General features: G+C 45.3%; 1 protein-coding gene across 4 annotated transcripts in view; it reads right to left on the bottom strand.

Annotated features, from left to right (window-relative positions):
* The window catches only part of znf385a (zinc finger protein 385A), a 120,758-nt gene that overhangs the window by 37,094 nt on the left and 59,890 nt on the right, over positions 1 to 23,774 (bottom strand). For 3 of the 4 annotated variants that reach the window (XM_090202770.1, XM_036946870.2, XM_090202772.1), the window contains exons 2-3: positions 18,109 to 18,257; positions 8,603 to 8,713 (exon numbers count right to left, since the gene is read on the bottom strand). In XM_090202770.1, coding sequence (XP_090058896.1) covers positions 8,603 to 8,713; positions 18,109 to 18,257 — 260 coding nt within the window. Of the gene's footprint in view, positions 1 to 8,602; positions 8,714 to 13,186; positions 13,709 to 18,108; positions 18,258 to 23,774 lie in introns of those variants that run through there. The other variant, XM_036946872.2, reaches the window with a different exon arrangement.

Here is a 23,774-nt window from a genome sequence, read left to right as displayed (position 1 = left end):
TTTGGGCATTCATGGACGGATTTAATCGGGAAAAAGACCAATTTGTGATGTTTATGGGACATATAGGAGTGCCAACAAAGAATATCATCAAAGGTAATGAATGTTTTATATTTTATTTCTGCGTTTTTGTGTAGCGCCGGCTACGCTAATTATTTTGTTTACGTCGCCTTCAGGCATTTTGGGGTGTTGCATGCTATCAGATAATAGCTTCTCATGCTTTCGCCGAAAAGCATTTTAAAAATCTGACTTGTTGGCTAGATTCGAGTGTAGCTTTAATTCAATACCCTGCATGTGTATTTTAATGAACGTTTGAGTTTTAACGAGTACATTTAGCATTTAGCACAGCGCATTTGCATTTCCAGGTGCCTACTTGAGAAGTCTGCGTCTCAAGTAGGATCAAGAAGTTAAGAACACATTCTTATTTTCAATGACGGCCTAGGAACGGTGGGTTAACTGAATCTTTCAATGGCAGAACGACAGATTTTCACCTTGTCAGCTCGGGGGATTCAATCTTACAGTTAACTAGTCCAACGCAATAACGATCTGCCTCTCTCTCGTTGTGGAGACTGCCTGTTACACGAATGCAGTAAGCCACGGTAAGTTGCTAGCTAGCATTAAACTTATCTTATAAAAAACAATCAATCAATCATAATCACTAGTTAACTACACATGGTTGATGATATTACTAGATATTATCTAGCGTGTCCTGCGTTGCATATAATCTGACTGAGCATACAAGCATACAAGTATCTAAGTATCTGACTGAGCGGTGGTAGGCAGAAGCAGGCGTGTAAACATTCATTCAAACAGCACTTTCGTGTGTTTTGCCAGCAGCTCTTCGTTGTGCGTCAAGCATTGCGCTGTTCAACTCCCGAGATGAGGCTGGTGTAACCGAAGTGAAATAGCTAGCTAGTTAGCTAATAGAGTTTCAAATGTCACTCGCTCTGAGCCTGTGGTTGTTTCCCTTGCACTGCATGTGAAACCCTTGGCCTGCATGGGTAACGCTGCTTCAAAGGTGAATGTTGTCGTTGTGTTCCTGGTTTGAGCCCAGGGAGGAGCGAGGAGAGGGACGGAAGCTAAACTAAAATAGCCAAAACTAAAATGCCTATTAGAACATCCAATAGTCAAAGGTTAATGAAATACAAATGGTATAGAGGGAAATAATCCTATAATTCCTATAATAACTACAACCTAAAACTTCTTACCTGGGAATATTGAAGACTCATGTTAAAAGGAAGCACTAGCTTTCATATGTTCTCATGTTCTGAGCAAGGAACTTAAACGTTAGCTTCTTTACATGGCACATATTGCACTTTTACTTTCTTCTCCAACACTGTGTTTTTGCATTATTTAAACCAAATTGAACATGTTTCATTATTTATTTGAGGCTAAATTGAATTTGTTGATGTATTATATTAAGTTAAAATAAGTGTTAATTCAGTATTGTTGTAATTGTCATTATTACAAATAAAAAAATAAAAGAAATTGTCCGATTAATCGGTATCGGCTTTTTTGGTCCTCCAATAATCGGTATCGGCATTGAAAATCATAATCGGTCGACCCCTACTCTCCACCTCTCTACCCTCTCTCACCCATCTCTCCACCTCTCTGCCCCTTTAATCAGAGTGCAACAGGGCTGTCACAGACCATGGCATAACCCTGGCCCTTTAATCAGAGTGCGACAGGGCTGTCACAGACCATGGCATAACCCTGCCCCTTGACGAATGCATCTTATGATAAGTAGTGGCAGCCAATTTCAGGCTTTCCGCACTGTAAATAATAGAGAGAGCAAGAGAGAGCAAGAGAGAGCAAGAGAGAGCAAGAGAGAGCAAGAGAGAGCAAGAAACAGAGAGAGCGAAAGAAAAAGAGAGAGAGAGAAAGAGATTGAGAAAGATGGGAAAAGAGCCAGAGCACGAGAGACAGAGAGAGAATGACAGACAGTCAGAGAGGAATATGAATGAGGCAATGAAGCATGAAATGGCTTGACTGACTTGAGCACAGATGGGGGGGGGGGGGGGGGGGGGCTGAGGAAGATGAGATAAGCGTTTGAAGAAGTACTATCTGCTGATGGTATGGTGATAGGGTCAGAGGCCACTTGTTTCTCTGGGCTGTACCAGGCAGACGTTTCTCTGATTAAAAGAGAGGCTTTACCTTAAAGATTAACACTGATATGAGAACTGTCAGTGTCATCTAGAATGTTAACTTCCATACTGTACTGTGTCGTTGGAAAAAGCTTTGGTGGAAGCACAGTCCTTACCCTATTTTCCATCGCGTAGCGTAGTGTGCAGTAAGGCCATTCACCTGCTTGGAATAAAAATGTGTGTTGGCCGTGACAGTAAGAAGGGACTGCAACAGAAGTCCCTAAGCGTGACACGCACACACCCACAGAGCACTGCAGGGAGGAACACATGCATGGATGCATGTGTGAACGCACGTACGTACACACGCAAAACACAGCGAGGTAGCTACTGGTCCTGCTGGGAGTCGGGGGTCATAGATGGCCCGACAACGCTCGTGTACTGAGCCCTTTATTGGACGGTATGTGTAAATATTTACCAGCATGTTTATGTGTCAGACCTGATTGGCTGAGAGGTCACATTCTAGGCTATAAACAGAGAGCTTATACCCTGCAAGTCCCTGGTCGCTGGCATTTATTTTGAAGACATCAGACCTGGGTTCAAATGCCGTGCTTTATTGAGCTTGCCGGGCGTAATTGAACAAAAAAGAACAATCCCAGACGTGAGAATCTCACCCACTTGGCACTCCGAGGCCGGCTCAAGCAAAAGCTCAAAATAGTTGAAAGATTTCGAATCCTATTTGAATCCAGGTCTGAGACATGACCTTCACTTACTACACTTCATACCTATGCAACGATGGCATTTTGTCCATGGAATCAGGTCTCATATGTGGCCATGTATTTCAGATATGGGAGTAATAAAGTATAGAGATCATGAAGACGGGTCAATTAGCTTGAATAAAAATATCCATCACTTCACATACGAACAACACCGCCTAACAGTTTGATAGCCAGGGTCAAGTTTCCAAAGGAATAACAGACACAGACATCACCCTTATTCAGCTGTTTCCTGTGGGCGTAGCAGCCTAAGCTATGACTGCGTTCACTTTCACAGTGTAGCCTACGTGGGATCTCCGTGGGAATTGAACCCGCAGCCTTGGAACTGCCGGTGACGCACGATTACCAACAGAGCCGCGCAAGATCGGAAGTGTCCTACAAAGAGGCCTAGGGAGGGCTTTACCTCTGCTCAATGCGGCCTAGACGAGTACAGCTCCACCGCCACAGAAACCACAAGCAGGCCATGATTGCAGGCCTGCTCAGTTAAAATAGAAATAGGTTTACTGGGTTGACACTATTATCATGGAAGTGTTATGGGGTACTCCCTAGTCCTCCCTAGTCCCTGTGTGGGGTTGGGATATGGGAAAAGATCCGCCCTGGCTTTGAACTGAAGTCTATGCACACAATAATATTTTACCCATAACAGCCGACTTTAAAAATGTTTCACTATAGGCCTGCAGACGAAAGTCTTTTTTGCTTGATGTACACGTTGATGGTGCGATTTGCTAAGATACGGGATGCTTTGTTAACTGGGAGCTTTTAAAGCATTCAGAGAATGCTGGCGACACGGGACATTAAACCTACCCACTCCCTCACATCGCGCACACACACAGCACATTCGTGAAATCATTCATGCACATTGCATTGCAACATTGCACATCGAGATAAGCCTAGTCCCTGTGTTCTGCTTCTCATGTCAGGCTGCATGCCCATTTAAAAACGAGTCAAGTTAAACTGGGCCATGTGGTTTGATGAACATGTAGTTAGCGGGGGTTTGGATTAACCACATTAAATCAGATTTGATAAAAGAAGGCGGACTAAAAACTGCCGCTGCACTTATTTCTGGAGAGATTCCAAGTGCGTCCCAAATGGCGCCCTATCCCCGAGCACGTGGTGCACTACTTTAGAACAGAGCCCTATGGGCCCCCCCCCCCCCTCCCTCCCCTCGAGTCAAAAGTAGTGCACTGTATAGGCCATTTGAGATGCAGACTTAAAACTTTGCGGTATGCTTATGTGAAATGAGTTTTCATGCGCTCAAGAAGAACCTCATCAACATTCCCCATGTTGATGTTGGGGAGAGAAAATCCCTTTGAAACGTGGAGGAAAATCTTATTTCATGCTCTCAGCTTGCCTAGCAACACTCCAGGGCTGTTACTGCAGTATTATACCACACCTGGGTTCAAATCTTATTTCATGCTCTCAGCTTGCCTAGCAACACTCCAGGTCTGTTACTGCAGTATTATACCACACCTGGGTTCAAATCTTATTTCATGCTCTCAGCTTGCCTAGCAACACTCCAGGGCTGTTACTGCAGTATTATACCACACCTGGGTTCAAATCTTATTTCATGCTCTCAGCTTGCCTAGCAACACTCCAGGTCTGTTACTGCAGTATTATACCACACCTGGGTTCAAATCTTATTTCATGCTCTCAGCTTGCCTAGCTACACTCCAGGTCTGTTACTGCAGTATTAAACCACACCTGGGTTCAAACACTATTTCAATTCCTTAAAATACTTTTGTTTTAGCCTGCCTGGATTGCCAGGTGGACAGGGAATTTTGGGACTATTCTATTGGTTCCATCGCAACAAGCAAGCCGGATCAAGTAAAGATAATATATTAGAATTGATTTCAAATAGTCATTGAACTAAGGTCAGCTGTTCTGTGTCTTTGTCTCACAACTCTCACTCGGGCTAGGTACGCCATATTCCGATGAGGCGTTGACTGCCAAACCACAACGCAAACAGATGTACCAAACACTACAGAACCACAAGCAGATGTTCCAAACACTACAGAACCACAAACAGATGTTCCAAACACTACAGAACCACAAACAGATGTACCAAACACTACAGAACCACAAACAGATGTACTAAACACTACAGAACCACAAACAGATGTCCCAAACACTACAGAACCACAAGCAGATGTACCAAACACTACAGAACCACAAACAGATGTACCAAACACTACAGAACCACAAACAGATGTACCAAACACTACAGAACCACAAACAGATGTACCAAACACTACAGAACCACAAACAGATGTACCAAACACTACAGAACCACAAACAGATGTACCAAACACTACAGAACCACAAGCAGATGTTCCAAACACTACAGAACCACAAACAGATGTACCAAACACTACAGAACCACAAACAGATGTACTAAACACTACAGAACCACAAACAGATGTTCCAAACACTACAGAACCACAAACAGATGTACCAAACACTACAGAACCACAAACAGATGTACTAAACACTACAGAACCACAAACAGATGTACTAAACACTACAGAACCACAAGCAGATGTACCAAACACTACAGAACCACAAACAGATGTACCAAACACTACAGAACCACAAACAGATGTACCAAACACTACAGAACCACAAACATATGTTCCAAACACTACAGAACCACAAACAGATGTACCAAACACTACAGAACCACAAGCAGATGTCCCAAACACTACAGAACCACAAGCAGATGTACCAAACACTACAGAACCACAAACAGATGTACCAAACACTACAGAACCACAAACATATGTTCCAAACACTACAGAACCACAAACAGATGTACCAAACACTACAGAACCACAAACAGATGTACCAAACACTACAGAACCACAAACAGATGTACCACACACTACAGAACCACAAACAGATGTTCCAAACACTACAGAACCACAAGCAGATGTACCAAACACTACAGAACCACAAACAGATGTACCAAACACTACAGGACCACAAGCAGATGTACCAAACACTACATAACCACAAACAGATGTACCAAACACTACAGAACCACAAGCAGATGTACCAAACACTACAGAACCACAAACAGATGTTCCAAACACTACAGGACCACGAGCAGATGTCCCAAACACTACAGAACCACAAGCAGATGTACCAAACACTACAGAACCACAAACAGATGTACCAAACACTACAGAACCACAAACATATGTTCCAAACACTACAGAACCACAAACAGATGTACAAAACACTACAGAACCACAAACAGATGTACCAAACACTACAGAACCACAAACAGATGTACCAAACACTACAGAACCACAAACATATGTTCCAAACACTACAGAACCACAAACAGATGTACCAAACACTACAGAACCACAAACAGATGTACCAAACACTACAGAACCACAAACATATGTACCAAACACTACAGAACCACAAGCAGATTTTCCAAACACTACAGAACCACAAACAGATGTACCAAACACTACAGAACCACAAGCAGATGTTCCAAACACTACAGAACCACAAACAGATGTACCAAACACTACAGAACCACAAACAGATGTACTAAACACTACAGAACCACAAACAGATGTTCCAAACACTACAGAACCACAAACAGATGTTCCAAACACTACAGAACCACAAGCAGATGTACCAAACACTACAGAACCACAAGCAGATGTACCAAACACTACAGAACCACAAACAGATGTACCAAACACTACAGAACCACAAACAGATGTACCAAACACTACAGAACCACAAACATATGTTCCAAACACTACAGAACCACAAACAGATGTACCAAACACTACAGAACCACAAACAGATGTACCAAACACTACAGAACCACAAACATATGTACCAAACACTACAGAACCACAAGCAGATTTTCCAAACACTACAGAACCACAAACAGATGTACCAAACACTACAGAACCACAAGCAGATGTTCCAAACACTACAGAACCACAAACAGATGTACCAAACACTACAGAACCACAAACAGATGTACTAAACACTACAGAACCACAAACAGATGTTCCAAACACTACAGAACCACAAGCAGATGTACCAAACACTACAGAACCACAAGCAGATGTACCAAACACTACAGAACCACAAACAGATGTACCAAACACTACAGAACCACAAACAGATGTTCCAAACACTACAGAACCACAAACATATGTACCAAACACTACAGAACCACAAGCAGATGTCCCAAACACTACAGAACCACAAGCAGATGTACCAAACACTACAGAACCACAAACATATGTACCAAACACTACAGAACCACAAGCAGATTTTCCAAACACTACAGAACCACAAACAGATGTACCAAACACTACAGAACCACAAGCAGATGTTCCAAACACTACAGAACCACAAACAGATGTACCAAACACTACAGAACCACAAACAGATGTACTAAACACTACAGAACCACAAACAGATGTTCCAAACACTACAGAACCACAAACAGATGTTCCAAACACTACAGAACCACAAGCAGATGTACCAAACACTACAGAACCACAAGCAGATGTACCAAACACTACAGAACCACAAACAGATGTACCAAACACTACAGAACCACAAACAGATGTACCAAACACTACAGAACCACAAACATATGTTCCAAACACTACAGAACCACAAACAGATGTACCAAACACTACAGAACCACAAACAGATGTACCAAACACTACAGAACCACAAACATATGTACCAAACACTACAGAACCACAAGCAGATTTTCCAAACACTACAGAACCACAAACAGATGTACCAAACACTACAGAACCACAAGCAGATGTTCCAAACACTACAGAACCACAAACAGATGTACCAAACACTACAGAACCACAAACAGATGTACTAAACACTACAGAACCACAAACAGATGTTCCAAACACTACAGAACCACAAACAGATGTTCCAAACACTACAGAACCACAAGCAGATGTACCAAACACTACAGAACCACAAGCAGATGTACCAAACACTACAGAACCACAAACAGATGTACCAAACACTACAGAACCACAAACAGATGTTCCAAACACTACAGAACCACAAACATATGTACCAAACACTACAGAACCACAAGCAGATGTCCCAAACACTACAGAACCACAAACAGATGTACCAAACACTACAGAACCACAAACAGATGTACCAAACACTACAGAACCACAAACATATGTTCCAAACACTACAGAACCACAAACAGATGTACCAAACACTACAGAACCACAAACAGATGTACCAAACACTACAGAACCACAAACAGATGTACCAAACACTACAGAACCACAAAAATATGTTCCAAACACTACAGAACCACAAACAGATGTACCAAACACTACAGAACCACAAACAGATGTACCAAACACTACAGAACCACAAGCAGATGTATGCAACACGTCCATGGTGTCACCACTTTGTCCAGAGAGATATTAAAAAACAGAGGGACAAACAATAGTAAACAGAGAGAGCCTTCTAAACAGTGTGTGTATGGTGTCCGAAATTGTGCTGTACGATGTGTTAGGAGTGTTAAGGGCATTTCACACTACGGAGCCAAACCAAGCTGTACTGAACTGGCCTGGTTACACATCCATCATAGCTGCTGGAACCGTGCAGATTTGGGACAGTTTGGTTTGGATTAGCACGCTAGCGTAAAAAAAATCTTAGATTGGTACAGTATGGTGAGTACGCTGTGAGAAGTGCTATAGTGTACTGTACCTCAGAGTTGAAGCGTATCTGGCACACGTTACAGGAGATGATGGGCCTCTTGGTCTTCACCAGCGGAACGCCAAAGGTATGGTTAATCACCGCCTTCTGAACTGGGTCCATCTGAGAGAGAGAAAGAGAGAGAGAGAGAGAGTGGGGGGGGTGGGTAGAGAGCGAGCGAGAGGGATGGGTAGAGTGAGCGAGAGGGATGGGTGGAAGGAGAGAGAGCAGGATGGGTGGAGGGAGAGAGAGAGAGCGGGATGGGTGGAGAGAGTGAGAGCGGGATGGGTGGAGAGAGAGGGATGTATAGAGAGAGAGGGATGGATAGAGAGAGAGAGGGATGGGTAGAGAGACAGAGGGATGGGTAGAGAGAGAGGGATGGGTAGAGAGAGAGAGGGATGGGTAGAGAGACAGAGGGATGGGCGGAGGAAAAGAGATAGAGAGAGTGGGATGGGTGGAGGAAGAGAGAGAAAGAGAGAGAGAGGGAGAGAGAGAAAAGGAGACTGATGAGACAGGGAAATTATATATATGCTTGTGTACCACCCTCACTTACAAAGCCCAGTGTCTAGCCCAACAGGCCAGCTGATCATATTGCTGTAGAGCAGTCGGTGTTCACCATGTGCCCTCCAGAGCTGCTGTGGGGGAACAGGGAGGTACTATCTGAATCCAATAAGAAAGGCACATTTTTTTTTCTTCCCTTCGCTGAGGGGGGGGGGGGGGGGGGTCGGGGGTTGTTGAGTGAGTGACCTCCTCCTAATTGTTTCAGCTGGGGTGTCCATCATGGGGATGTTAGGCCGGTAAGGCCACTCAGTATAAATTTAACTGTCCAGCTTTAGCACCAGGACAACGCTTTGCAGGAGGCTAAGCCTCTTTTAAACCACAGTCCCAGACAGGGCCGGCCCTAGGCAAAAGGGGCCCCCGGCCCCTAGGAACTCAGTCGGGGTGTCAACTTACTGTTGCGAATTAGAATAGTAGAATACACAAGGTGACGTTTCGATATTTGGTAGTGCATCAGTTTTTCTCTTGTAATGTTAGTCACTGACAGTCACTCAATTAGCACGTCAGTAAAAACATTTTGTATGGTAAGTTAGTCTAGCCAGCTATCTACACCTTGTAGTAATTGTGGCCGAAGTACTGACCAGGCACACCGGGTAGGTGCCCACGTGGGGCCCTCACCCCCAGGGGCCCCCATTGATTTTGTTTAGTCACTCTCACTCAGATATCATATGAACATGTCAAAAAGCTACATTTTATCTTCGGCCTATGGAATCTTTTTTTAGAATTGCATGAAATGTGTCTTTAAAAACTGCTAAATTCTCTCCACCCAATGGTAATTTTTTTTTAATTGCAGGAAATTTGATTGAAAACTGCTCCATTTTCTGTCCGCCCCATGGCAAAATGAGTAGAATTGCATGACATTTGTTTTAAGACCACAACATTTTCTCTTCGCCCCATGGAAAGATGCATAGAATAGCAGGAAATTCATTTTAAAACTTCCATTTTTTTTCTCTCAGCCTTCAAGAGGGGGGGACCACGCTTAGGACCTCCAAAAAGCTAGGGCCGGCCCTGGTCCCAGACACAAAGAGACAGGAAAGCCAGTCAGCCTGTCCTGTGGTCTCTGAGCTGAACCCTTATCTTTTTCCATCTTTTTTTTGTCTGAACCGTCATTTATTATTGGGCTCATGTTTAATTGACATTAGCATTAGTTGGGGATCCATCGCTGGTGTGGATTTCAACCAGCCCTGGATTCAAATAGTATTATATTTTTTTAAAGTAATACTTTGAGCGTTTGATTTAGCCTGCCAGGAAGGCTAGATTAGGAGGGGTTTGCACTTTTGCGGTAATTCCATTGGATGCATTGAGCCAGACAAGCTTCATCAAGCACAGCTTCACTGTGTGAAAGATGACAAATACTACTTGAACCCAGGTCTGATTCCCACCATAGCCAACCGTCGGGTACTTCAGGTCGTGTAGCCTACGCTAGCATTGCCAGTCAGCTTCACTGGACAAGATAAAACTTTATTCGACACCAATCTGAATTTACATTCCTTGACATGTCCTAGTAAAAATCATTCCGACAGTTACTGGGGACACAAATCTCTCTCAACTCTACTGTACAACAACAACAAAAAAACATTTTAGATTCTAAGTTTAGATGATAACCATTAGGTTTCTTCTCATTGTCTTGCGGCCAGAGTGAGTATTGTCTAAAAAAATAGCTTAAGTTGGCTGGAGAGCCAGCTGAAGAGGATGAAATGAATACGCTCTTAAGTGAAACAAAACAATTTGGAAATATGATTGTAACCAGGCAACCCAAAGTAGGAAAAACAGAGAGGAACAGAGAAAGGGAGTGACGGTGACAGTACAGACAGACAACATCTGTAGAGGAGAGAGAGAGAGAGAGAGAGAGAGAGAGAGAGAGAGAGAGAGAGAGAGAGAGAGAGAGAGAGACAGAGACAGAGACAGAGACAGGGACAGAGACAGAGAGAGAGAGAGAGAGAGAGAGAGAGAGATAGAGAGAGAGAGAGAGGTGGGGGTGGGAGAGAGAGAGAGGGTGTGAGAGAGAGAGAGAAAGAGAGAGAGAGAGAGATAGAGGGATGGGAGAGAGAGAGAGGGTGTGAGAGAGAGAGAGGGGGGGGGAGAGGGTGTGAGAGAGAGAGAGGGGGGGGGGGAGGGTGTGAGAGAGAGAGAGAGCAAGAGGGAGAGAGGGGGGAGAGGGTGTGGGAGAGAGAGAGAGGGTGTGTGAGAGAGAGAGAGAGAGAGAGAGAGAGAGAGAGTCAAAGAGTCAAAGAGTGAAAGAGAGAGGAGGAAGAAGAAAGGAAAAGAGAAAGACAGACAGACAGACAGAGAAGGAGAGAGAGAAGTGAGAGAGAGGAGGAAGAAGAAATGAAAAGAGACATACAGACAGAGAATGAGAGAGTGAAAGAGAGTGAAAGAGAGAGGAGGAAGAAGAAAGGAAAAGAGAAAGACAGACAGACAGATAGACAGAGAAGGAGAGAGAGAAGTGAAAGAGAGAGGAGGAAGAAGAAAGGAAAAAGAGAAAGACAGACAGACAGATAGACAGAGAAGGAGAGAGAGAAGTGAAAGAGAGAGGAGGAAGAAGAAATGAAAAGAGAGGAGAGGAGGGCCAGAGGCTCAGCGCCGGACATCCTGACATCGCACATTCTTATCTCCTCTGGCCCTCCTCTCCCTCTTTCTCCCTCTGTCCTGCACTCTTCCAATTTCCCCATCATCTCTCCAAGGGTCTTCTGATGCTGTTGTCCACATGTGAACACAGGGAAAGCGGAAGGGGGGGATGGATCCTGGCCAGTAACGCTGGACTATGATGATACAGTGGTCCTGGACCTCCAGGAAGTTACTGCAGAGCTACACAATGCAGCCTGCTTGGTCATTGCTCACTGGTCAATGCTCTATACACATAGTGGTATAAAAAGGACAGAAACCTCCTCTCACACACGACACTGATCCTGTCTACATCCTCATAAAGTCAGTTTAATGAGAAGCTGAACGGAACAGTAATGGTGGGTTGAGTCACTGAATTCCTGCAGGGTGCAGGTCAGTATTCACTTCACTTTTGTACTAACAGTACTATAACCGACAAGGGTTTTCTCAGTCGCTGCTCACTGGTCTCTGATTCCTGTAAAAACGTTTTTCGAGAAAGAGAGCGCGTCTTATCTGGCAGGCAAGTGTCTATGCAACCCGGGCACCTCATAGCAGGTGAAAGGAACACAAACACACAAACACACACACACACACACACACACACACACACACACACACACACACACACACACACACACACACACACACACACACACACACACACACACACACACACACACACCGAGCACACACTGTAGAATAGCATCACTCCCACAGCACACGTCAACGGTTCAACACACCAACACTCCTCTCTTTTCCTAAACAGTGTTTTAACACAAACCAGATCACAACAGTGTCTGTTGAGACAGACCAATACCGGCATACCACACATCTCTAAAACAAACAACTGCATGCCCCAAAAAAGTAACAGCCAAGGAGTCAACTTTCTTCTCTCCGTTTCTCCTTTGACTTTTCTCTCATCACTCTCTCTCTCTCTCTCTCTCTCTCTCTCTCTCTCTCTCTCTCTCTCTCTCTCTCTCTCTCTCTCTCTCTCTCTCTCTCTCTCTCTCTCTCTCTCTCTCTCTCTCTCTCTCTCTCTCTCTCTCTCTCTCTCTCTCTCTCTCTCTCTCTCTCTCTCTCTCTCTCTCTCTCTCTCTCTCTCTCTCTCTCTCTCTCTTCTCTCTCTCTCTCTCTCTCTCTCTCCGAAGCGTGTCTATCATTGCCCTGAGAGATGAAATGTTCTGCCGTGGCGCTCAACTCAAATTCCTGCGGTCCAACCATACACTGTTCTATTTCACACTGTGGGACTTGGCTGGCGACAGGAGCAACAACTCTACCAAGCCAGATGAAAGGTCCTTTGAACACCAACGTGTGCGTGCGTGCGCCACAGTATCCTGCCCAGTTTTTAAAGAGTACCTCAACCTGAAATCACTCCCCTCTGTCCCATATATCCCTGTATTCAACACTACTGCTGGTTTCTGGGTCTCTACTCACCCTCGTCTCCTGCTCTGAGTCAGCTGGATCTTTAAGCTGCATGCTTCCGCCGGTGTGTATCTCTCTGTGTGTTTGTGTCCCTGTCTCTGCGTGTGTGTAAGAGGTGAGGTAGTGGGAGTGCGTGTCTCTGTCTCTACTCATTCAGCCACCTCCTACAGCTATGCTAGACTGGTAGATCTCAGCAGTGAACGTAGCTAATGGTACACTCCATCTATTCCTCTCACAATTCCTTATTTGTTTCTCCTTTCCCGTGTCTCTATATTAGCTGTAGTTAGTTCTGGCCATGAGGGATTCTGTTGGGATTCTGTTGTTTCTCTACTGATACGTCACCTAGCTAGCAAGTGTCTGCCTTATCAACACAGATTTCTCCCCTCTTCTCCCTCTCCAGCTCCTCTCTCGCTCTCCAGTGCTGTAGTCGTTTCTCTCCCACACCCTCTCTCTCTCTCTCTCTCTCTCTCTCTCTCTCTCTCTCTCTCTCTCTCTCTCTCTCTCTCTCTCTCTCTCTCTCTCTCTCTCTCTCTCTCTCTCTCTCTCTCTCTCTCTCTCTCTCTCTCTCTCTCTCTCTCACACCCTCTCTCTCTCTCTCTCCCACACTCTCTCTCTCTTCTCTCCCACACCCTCTCTCTCCACACACACTCTCTCTCTCACACCCTCTCTCTCTCTCCCACACTCTCTCTCTCCCTCTTCTCCCTACACACCCGCTCTCTCCTTCTCTCCCACACCCTCTCCCTCCCACACCCTCTCTCTCCCACACCCTCTCTCTCTCTCTCTCTCTCTCACACACCATCTCTCTCTCTCTCTCTCTCTCTCTCTCTCTCTCTCTCACACACTCCCTCTTTCTCCTCTCCCTCTCTCCGCCCTCTCTCTCTCTCTCTTTCTCACACACACACACACACACACACACACACACTCACATGCATACTCCCACAATCTGTCCAGATGCAGTCAGTGTAGTTGGTCATGCTCCCCTCTTCTCTTCCTCCTCCTCCTCCTCCCTCCCCACTCCCTCCCTCCCTCCTCCCTCCGCCCCTCCTCTGTTCTTGCCAACTACCAATGGTTGTCATCCCCAGCCAGTAGAACTTTTGCCCTCCCCATCACCCTTCCCTTTTCATTCCCTCTCCCTCATCCCCCCTTCCCTCACCCCATACTGCACTACTCACCACCAACTGTTCAAAACACATGGGGATGTTATGTGGAACCACTTTCAGAGAAAAGCTCATACACACATCAGAAATCTAGGCTTCGTCCCAAATGGCACCCTATTCCCTCCAGGGTGCACTACGTTATTGCACCATATGGGGGATAGGGTGCTGTTTCGGACGCGTCCCTAGTCCCAAATGGAACAACTCACCACAGTATCGTCACATGGATAGCATTAGGTTACATTTACATAAATGCTAAATCATAGTCTGAGCCTGTTGAACTGTTTCAGGGACCTTGGAGGGATTCTCATCAGAACGTCTCTAAAAAGGGGGCAGGATTATGTTTAGCGTGTGAGACGAGGTGGCCGACGGACTAGACACACAGCGAGAGAGGGGACTGAGGCCACAGTATTAGAGAAAGTTGTTCGAAGGGAGACAAGGAGGGAAGAAAGCAGGGAGGGACAGAGGGAGGGGGAGGGATAGAAAGGAGGGAGAAGGAGAGAGGGAGTGAAGGTGGAGTGAGAATCAACACGTCTGCGCATGGCTCGCATGACTAGGCGGCTTCATTGGAAATTCCTGACTCTGCCGCCTGCCGCGAGGCACCTACCTCAGTCTGCCTCGGCCCGACCTTAAGCCTGTCGTACCACCAGTAGCAGCTGCTGCTGATAATGATCACTGTCTCAGGGCACATTGGGCCAGATTGACACACATGCAGGGAGAGAACAAATGACATTATAGAGAGACGTTGACGCTACAGAGCTACAAGAGAAGGCAGTCAGGTAGAAGATTTAATAACAGAGACTATGAATAAGTACTTTTTCAATGAGCTTTTAGCTAAATTGACATCCTGCTTAAGTCACAGGAACAAAGAGCCGTAAAACACATGCAGTGTACCTGCTAGCACGTTGGTAGTAAACCACTATGAGCTACTGCACAGTTAGCGAGAAGCCTCGGGTTAGTTGTCTCGCATCCTTTTAAATGTAACATTTAAAACCTATTTGGAACTACATGAGTTATCTTGAAAGACGGACTACAATGCAGAGTACTGCTGTGTCTCTTCGGAGGGGGTCAACGACAGTGCAGGAGACGATCCCAAACAGACCATTCATCTCTTCTCTTCTCTTTGATTGTGCGTGAGAAGAAAAAAAGTGTGAAAATGTACAGTAGCTCTGGATAGCTCTCTCTCTCTCTCTCTCTCTCTCTCTCTCTCTCTCTCTCTCTCTCTCTCTCTCTCTCTCTCTCTCTCTCTCCCTCTCTCCCTCTCTCTCTCTCTCTCTCTCTCTCTCTCTCTCTCTCTCTCTCTCTCCCTCTCTCCCTCTCTCTCTCTCTCTCTCTCTGTCTCTCTCTCTCTCTCTCTCTCTCTCTCTCTCTCTCTCTCCTCTCTCTCTCTCTCTCTCTCTCTCTCTCTCTCTCTCTCTCTCTCTCTCTCCCCCCAAAAAAGGCAAAAATCCATAAACGCCTGCTGTGACGACAACCACGCAGGCAGAAGTAGTACATTAGTGAAAAGTACTGCTCCTGAAAGCATGGGTCTCACTCTCATTGATCCGACATGTACTGTCGGTCTGTAGTGGCTATATATCTATGTACAGCCCAAGACTGCCGTTCCCTGCACAACTACTATATGTACTTGACAGAAGCGACAACACGTGCACTGCCATAGACACACGGTAAGTCCCGATCCGTTCTAGAACGTGTAGTCAACGTTCCAGACCCCTCCCAACGGTTCCAGATAAAAGACTGTTTATAACCTGCGTGAGCGAATCCTGTTCATGTCACTTTCTGTTACTCATCCCCCCCCCCATTGTTTTTTAGTGCACACAGTGCAGCAATCCCTTTCTGAAGGTGTCCTAAAACGTCATTAGTACGGTCAGGTTGTCCTCTCCAACACCCCATCTACTGGTCAGCAGCGGTACACGTCTGTGGGCTGTTACAATCCCACTGACCAAATATAGATAGTTTCTGTGGTAAATCGGAGCACTTGGAATGGCAAGTCAGAAAGGGCTTTTCACACTCCTGAGCAGCATCGAGCCAAGCGGTACAGAACAGGTCTTTGAGATGTAGGCTAAAATATCCAAGACAGCACAGTATGGTTCGGTCTGCAGCGCGATCCTGTTGGAAAGACCCAGAACACCCACAGTAGGAGAGAGAGAGTCTGGGTTAAGTTTGGTTTCAGAGAAACACATCAGATCTGTCCAGATCTGAAACAGAACACGAGGACGTCTGTAACTTGGTCCATCTACGACCGGTCAGTCCTGTTCTCATTTCAACACAGTGAGTGTCCGCAGCGTGCAGCTCTGTGGAAACTAAGGGCCTGTTAAAGCCAATGGGTAGTCAAATAAATGGAGGTTAAAGGTCTCGGTTTGTTCTGTGTCTGTATGACCTGCACTGAGGCCAAGTCACATGCCATACTTCCAATTGGCAACAAGCCTCGTACGATATGTTGCCATGCTATGTCCCGAGCCAGCTGGAGAGACAAGGATACAGATTGAGATGGCAAACAAATAGAGAAAAAGTCAGCTGGTGTGGGAATGACCTTATTACCCAACATAAAGACCTGGGCCCATAGTCTATTCACAAAGAGTCTCAGAGTAGGTGTGCTGATTCAGGATCAGTTTAGCCTTTCAGATCATAATTATTCCGATTTTATGGAGATGGGGGACCAGGAACCATATTCACAAAGCGTCTCAGAGTGGGAGTGCTGATTCAGATCAGTTTAGCCTTTCAGATCATAATTATTCCGATTTTACGGAGATGGGGGACCAGGAACCATATTCACAAAGTGTCTCAGAGTGGGAGTGCTGATTCAGGATCAGGTCCCCCCTGTCTGATCTAAAAGGCCAAACATGATCCTAGATCAGCACTCATACGAGATGCTCTTTGAATGATGTTCCTAGTCCAGTCCAGTAGAACAATCCTAGTCTGTTCTGTTCATTCTATTCTGCTGACCAACAGAACCACACTGTGCTTTTAATAATGCATTTCCAAATCGGCCATCTTGAGAACGCAATGCACAGCTCTTTCAACAATATGCTGAGTGTGGTGATATGCTAAATATCCTCCTAATCAAAATGATCGGCCATAACTCAAAGCCTACGGCAGACCTGGGTTCAAATAGTAGTTGACATCTTTATAATACATCAGCAGCGTTTCATTGAGCTGGTCTGGCTCAAAGGACAAGACTGCAAGCCCCACCCATGTTGAATTCCAGGCAAACGCTCAGAGTCTCCGAAAGATTTCAAGTAGTAATTGAACCCAAATGGGCCTGAGGACACAGAGAGTCCCTATAGAAATGAGAGAAGGACATCCACAGGGCACATTGGAGAACACACATTAAACAACCATCTCAGACAGGTTTGATACATTGTGTGTTTTGAAGTGTAAGTAGAGCACTGTGAAGTGTGTTCTGAAGTATACAGCATTGTAAAAAAGACCTTGAAGCTACTCTTCAATCCAATTCATTGAAAGGTAGTTAACAGAGAGGTTTCCTGACCTGGAGTCAGTACCTAAAGAATAGTGTATACATGTGTATATGTGGTGTGTGTGTGTGTGTGTGTGTGTGTGTGTGTGTGTGTGTGTGTGTGTGTGTGTATGTATGTTCTGTTATTGGTTGGGCATGTGTCAAGTGTGGATATAGTGTGTGTGTGTGTGTGTGTGTGTGTGTGTGTGTGTGTGTGTGTGTGTGTGTGTGTGTGTGTTGTGTGTGTGTGTGTGTGTCAGGATGTGTGTGTGTCAGGGTGTGTGTGTGTGTGCATGTACTCACGGTTTGTATATACTACTCACGGTGTTGAAGTTGTGAAACAGGCCCATGCTGTGTTGTGGTGGAGCTGTGTCCATAGGGAACTGCAGGAAGGGCTTCATATCCAGGTGTGGCTGGATCATAGTGGGGGTCCGCAGGAACGCAGGCATCGCCCCCGCACGGTTTATACCTCCTGCAGAATGAGAGAGAGAAGATGGAGGAGGGACACAGTCAAAATACTTGACATACACTGACGAGTACAGACAGTACACTCTTAGGTTCTTCGGCTGTCCCCATAGGAGAAACCCTTGGAGAACTATTTTTGATTCGGCATAGAACCCTTTTGGGGACAGCAAAGTACCTTTCTGAGACCCTTTTTTCTAAGAGTGTAGGCTCTTCTTGTACTCTCTCCGAAACATTGTGAGGACCTGCATCAACTCCAGCAACAATAATAGTGGGCTACAAATGATAATTTACTCACTTTCGTAGAATGATTTTTAGACATTATTGTCCTCTAACACCTTTCTAGTGGAAAAGGTGGAGATAAAAGCAGAACCGACATAGCTTGTGAGGACACAAGTCCTCTTTAACAGGCTGCCAGTGTCGGGCAGTGGTTATGAAACATGTCTCTGTCTACGTCATCGTCCCTATCCTCTCTCTGCACCCCCCCCCTCTCTCTCTCTCTCTCTCTCTCTCTCTCTCTCTCTCTCTCTCTCTCTCTCTCTCTGCCCCCCCCTCTCTCTCCTCTCTCTCTCTCTCTCTCTCCTCTCTGCCCCACCCTCTCTCCTCTCTCTCTCTCTCTCTCTCCTCTCTCTGCCCCCCTCTCTCTGCCCCTCTCTCTCTCTCTCTCTCTCTCTCTCCTCCTTATCCCCTTCCTCTTCTGTAACCTCTGTCAAGGATGACACTGAGGGGGCTCCGCACCGAACAGCAAACCTCAGAAAGTCAGCTTGCAAAAAATAAGCTTCTTAATATCCGCAACTGGATTTCTGTGGCTTTCAAATTCCCCAAGACTTAAAGCTCTCCCAGCCGTCTCTTCCTTTTTTTTGCTCCATCTCTCTCCGTGTTTGTCTAGCTATCTTCTCTCTTTCTATCTAGCTATCTCTCTCTCTTTCTATCTCGCTATCTCTCTCCGTTTCACTCTTGCTATCTCTCTCTTTCGCTATCTCTCTCTTTCTCTCTCATTCTCTTTCTGTCTGTCTCTCTCTCTCTCTCTCTCTCTCTCTCTCTCTCTCTCTCTCTTCTCTCTTTCTGTAGCTGCCTGATACTATTTTTCTCTTTCCTCCTACCCACCTAAATACTTTCTTAATTTCCTGGAGGGCTTTCACCCCGCACTTCTCAAAAAGTTTGTTGCGTTCGTATTTCTAATCATTTCAGCTACATTGAAAGAGCAGCCCAAAGTGGCCTCTGTCTGTTGAGGGGAATGTGATGTGATGGGATGTTAAGCCCAGGCTTCTCAGCAGCAGCTGTCTCCCAGTTAAAGAACATGGTGAGAGAGAGAGAGGGGAGAGAGACAGAGAGAGAGAGAGACAGAGAGGGAGAGAGAGCGAGAGAGAGAGGAGAGAGAGAGACAGAGAGGAGAGAGGAGAGGAGAGGAGAAGAGGAGAGAGCGAGAGCGGGAGAGAGGGAGAGAGAGAGAGAGAGAGAGAGAGAGAGAGCGAGAGAGAGGGAGAGAGAGAGACAGAGAGGAGAGAGAGAGAGAGAGCGGGAGAGAGAGAAAGAGGAGAGAGGAGAGAGAGAGCGGGGAGAGAGAGAGAAAGAGGAGAGAGGAGAGAGAGAGCGGGGAGAGAGAGACAGAGAGGAGAGAGGAGAGAGAGACAGAGAGGAGAGAGAGAGAGAGGAGAGAGAGAGAGAGCGGGGAGAGAGAGACAGAGAGGAGAGAGGAGAGAGAGGAGAGAGAGAGAGAGAGAGAGAGGAGAGAGACAGAGAGAGAGAGAGAGAGAAGAGAGAGAGAGAGAGAGAGATAGAGAGAGAGAGAGAGAGAGAGAGAGAGAGAGAGAGAGAGAGAGAGAGAGAGAGAGAGAGAGAGAGAGAGGAGAGAGAGGAGAGAGAGAGAGAGAAAGAGGAGAGAGGAGAGAGAGAGTGTTAAAGTGAAAGTGAGTTGGGGCTCATTTGAAAGGGACATTGAGAGACTTTGTGAATGTGCTGTCTCAGCCAAAGCCCAGCTGCCTGCTTGCCTCTGCTCTCTACTCCCTGTCCACCCCAACGCTCAGTGCATCTGTGAGCCCCAGGGCTGAGCTGAGCTGAACTGAGCTGCTGAGGCCTGCATCATTAAGTCCCATTAGACATGCATGGTTTTCCTCTAACACACAAACACACATGCACCCCGAAAACACAGCTATAAGAACACACAGACAAACTTCAAATCACTCAAGCACTTGCATTCAGACACAGAATTCCCTCCATGAGTACTGGTGTTAAAAATACAACCAGTCTCTTGCTGGTGGTAGGCCAACTGCTGGTGCTTCTATAATCATTCCCTTCACCGAGTCTCTCAGTGAGCACAACTACAGAGCATGACTAGCTTGCCATACTGATGCATGGCCTGCACCAATGAGTGTGTGTTAGGGTTTGAATATTTTCCCGCTATTTTACAAATGATCCATCCAGAGAATGAATCCATTTTCTCCTGGGTAAATCATAATTTCCTGCCAAAAAACAGAACTGTCATTCTAAAGCATTATAAAGCACAATATAGGCCTATGGCTGGATTTGATTGGCGCTTTGATCGAAAACTCAAGCCTGATGCTACCTGAGGCTGTGTTGTGTTATTGTAACGGCTGTCGTCGGTGGAAGAAGGTGAGGACCAAGGTGCAGCGTGGTAAGTGTTCATGATTTTTAATGTAATCAAAACGGAACACTAAACAAAATAACAACTAGGAAGAACGAACAAACGAAACAGTCCTGTCTAGTGATGACACACAAAACAGAAAATAACCACCCACAAAACACAATAGAAACCAGGCTCCCTAAATATGGTCCTCAATCAGGGACAACGATTGACAGCTGCCTCTGATTGAGAACCATACCAGGCCAAACACAGAAATAGCAAATCATAGAAATCTAACATAGACAACCCACCCAACTCACGCCCTGACCATACTAAAACAAAAGACAAAACAAAGAAACTAAGGTCAGAACGTGACAATTATACTGTATGATATGGGCCGGAATTACGCACATCGTTCAAACCATGATAAAACAGAGAAAGAACATGTAATTCTGGTGCAGCACATGCAGCCTACAAAGTTACAAGTATAGGCTGATTTAATTTTGAAATATAATAGGGACTATTTGTATAATTAGTAGGCTGACGAATATGTACCGTTCATAATATTTCCCCTAATGTTATTAGCCTACCTCCTCTTTCTCTCTCTCTTATTGTTGCTTCATTTCTTCGCCGCTTTCAACAGTTAAATTACATACATGTTGTTGTCCTTATCTTCCTCATTCTAATTAGATGCAGAAGGCTTTCACTTCTCTTCACGGAGATTGAATGGTTATGGATCTGAATAAATAACTGCTGAAGCCGACCGCGTTCGCTCTTCTTTCAAACTACCCGTAAGGTAAATGCTGTGTTTAACATTCAGCAAAAAAAGAGCTTGCACCCGTCTCAGAATAGTGTATCGGTATAAGAAAAACAAACAAATATTGTCCAGCAAGCTATTCGATGCCGAACAAAAACATAAACGCAACGTGCCACAATTTCAACGAATTTACTGAGTTACAGTGGCACTTGGCAGACAGAAATAATTCTTAGTTTCATCAGCTCTCTCCGGATGGCTGGTCTCAGATGATCCTGCAGGTGAAGAAGCCGGATCTGGAGGTCCTGGGCTGGCGTGGTTCCACATGGTCTGCGGATGTGAGGCTGTTTGGACATACTGCCAAGTTTCTCTAAAATGACGTTGGAGGCGGCTTATGGTAGAGAAATTAACATTCAAGCTCTGGTGGACATTTCTGCAGTCAGCATGCCAATTGACACACTCCCTCGAAACTTGAGATATCTGTGGCATTGTGTTGTGTGACAAAACTGTACATGGCCTTTTACTGTCCCCAGCAATAGGGCTACATAGTAGAACAATCTAGAGCAGGATTATCTATTTTAGATGCAATTTGAAGGGAGTTGATGGAGAGAGATCCTGTGAGAGTGCTCACAGGTGCACTGATTTAAAGCAACGATATTCAAGTGACAGGCTGTTTTAAAACTCTGCAGCTACAATTTAAACAACATAATATTTGCAATAAAAAAATAAGGTGACCCCCGAAAGCCAGATGGAGATGGGTAAATGAGACGCGCATTCAGCCTTTACATTATGTTTGCATAGGCTATGCTGCAGCAAATGCAGGCACACCTGTCACAAGAAAGAAAGTTACCACGGTTAGGGGAAGATCATAAAAAAGGAAAACAAATCAAATATATATATTTGCCAAAATGCATTGAGAACAGGAGGTAAAGTGTTCCAGAGGGACAGAGGGAGCAGGGAAGTTGCCCTTAGAGCAAAGAGAGAGGGAAAGAGAGATCCCAGCCAGTGTGTGTAAATCAGTGTGTCTGCTTCCTGCCCCCAGTGTATAATTACCCCATTAAATTAAAGCTTCCTTTGGGGGCTAGCACACATTGTAAATCACACTGTCGTGGTGTGTGTGTGTGTGTGTGTGTGTGTGCGTGTGTGTGTGTGTGTGTGTGTGTGTGTGTGTGTGTGTGTGTGTATGTGCGTGGGTGGACGTGTTTACTATTCCCCACAAGAATAGTAAACAAACTAACATTTTGTTATTCCCCACAAGGTCTAATGATATTTCTAGGGGGTTTAGGGTTAAGGTTGAATTAGTGTTATGATTAGAATTAGGTTTAGGGCTAGGAGTTCATGTTAGTTTTAGAGTTAGGGTTAGGAGTTAGGTTTAGGGTTATGGTTAAGGTTAGGTTTTGGGTTAAGGCTAGGGTTAGGGAAAATAGGATTTTGAATGGCTCTAAGTTGTGTGTCCCCTAATGCTGAGCGATTCATCAAAATTTAGTTTTTTTTTTAAACAAATTGACCAACGTCGGTTCAATTATTTGAATTCCATTTTGTTTCGTCACACACACAATCAGTGGAAGGCCTAGAATGATGCAACCTTTTGGATAGGGCCCCCTAAAATATGAATGACGAGACATTGCTTGATTATAACCCCATCTTCAACAATGTCCCGTTAGAAGAACAAAGAACAACAGCCCAATATATCTTAACAGCCAGAACAAGCACCTCATCACATACAATGAACTTAATTCTACTCAAAGGTACAACAACTGAGCAGCACCCAAGTCACCCAGAGCCATCAAACACACACAGCCAAGGAAGTCTTATGAGGTGGGCAAGAACCTCTTTTTTACTCAGCGGGCATACATACTCACTGATCCCGTCAGTGGCCCTTGGAACCTGATCTGTGTGCGTGTGCGTGTGCGTGTGTGTGAGTGAGTGACAGGGGGGGGAAGGGGAGGGGGGGGGGGGTGTAGGAGGAAGAGATGAGAAGGCTGGAGCATTTGGATGTCGTTAAATCCTGCAACTCTTCAGGAATCCATGCCACGCTCTGAGGCTTTAATCAGTCCTCTTAAACAGGCCACAACGTTGCCACGCAGCCAATGTAGTGTAGTGTTACAGCTAGCTAGTAACACTACACTACATGGCCTGGGGTGGGACACACACACACACACATTAGCAGTCTTAAACAGGCTGCAACA

Source organism: Oncorhynchus mykiss, chromosome 16, assembly GCF_057628025.1.
Source record: "Oncorhynchus mykiss isolate SJ-2025 chromosome 16, ASM5762802v1, whole genome shotgun sequence".
NCBI lineage: Eukaryota > Metazoa > Chordata > Actinopteri > Salmoniformes > Salmonidae > Oncorhynchus > Oncorhynchus mykiss.
The sequence above is the reverse complement of the archived record's forward strand: the minus strand, read 5'-3'. Positions and strand labels throughout refer to the sequence as shown.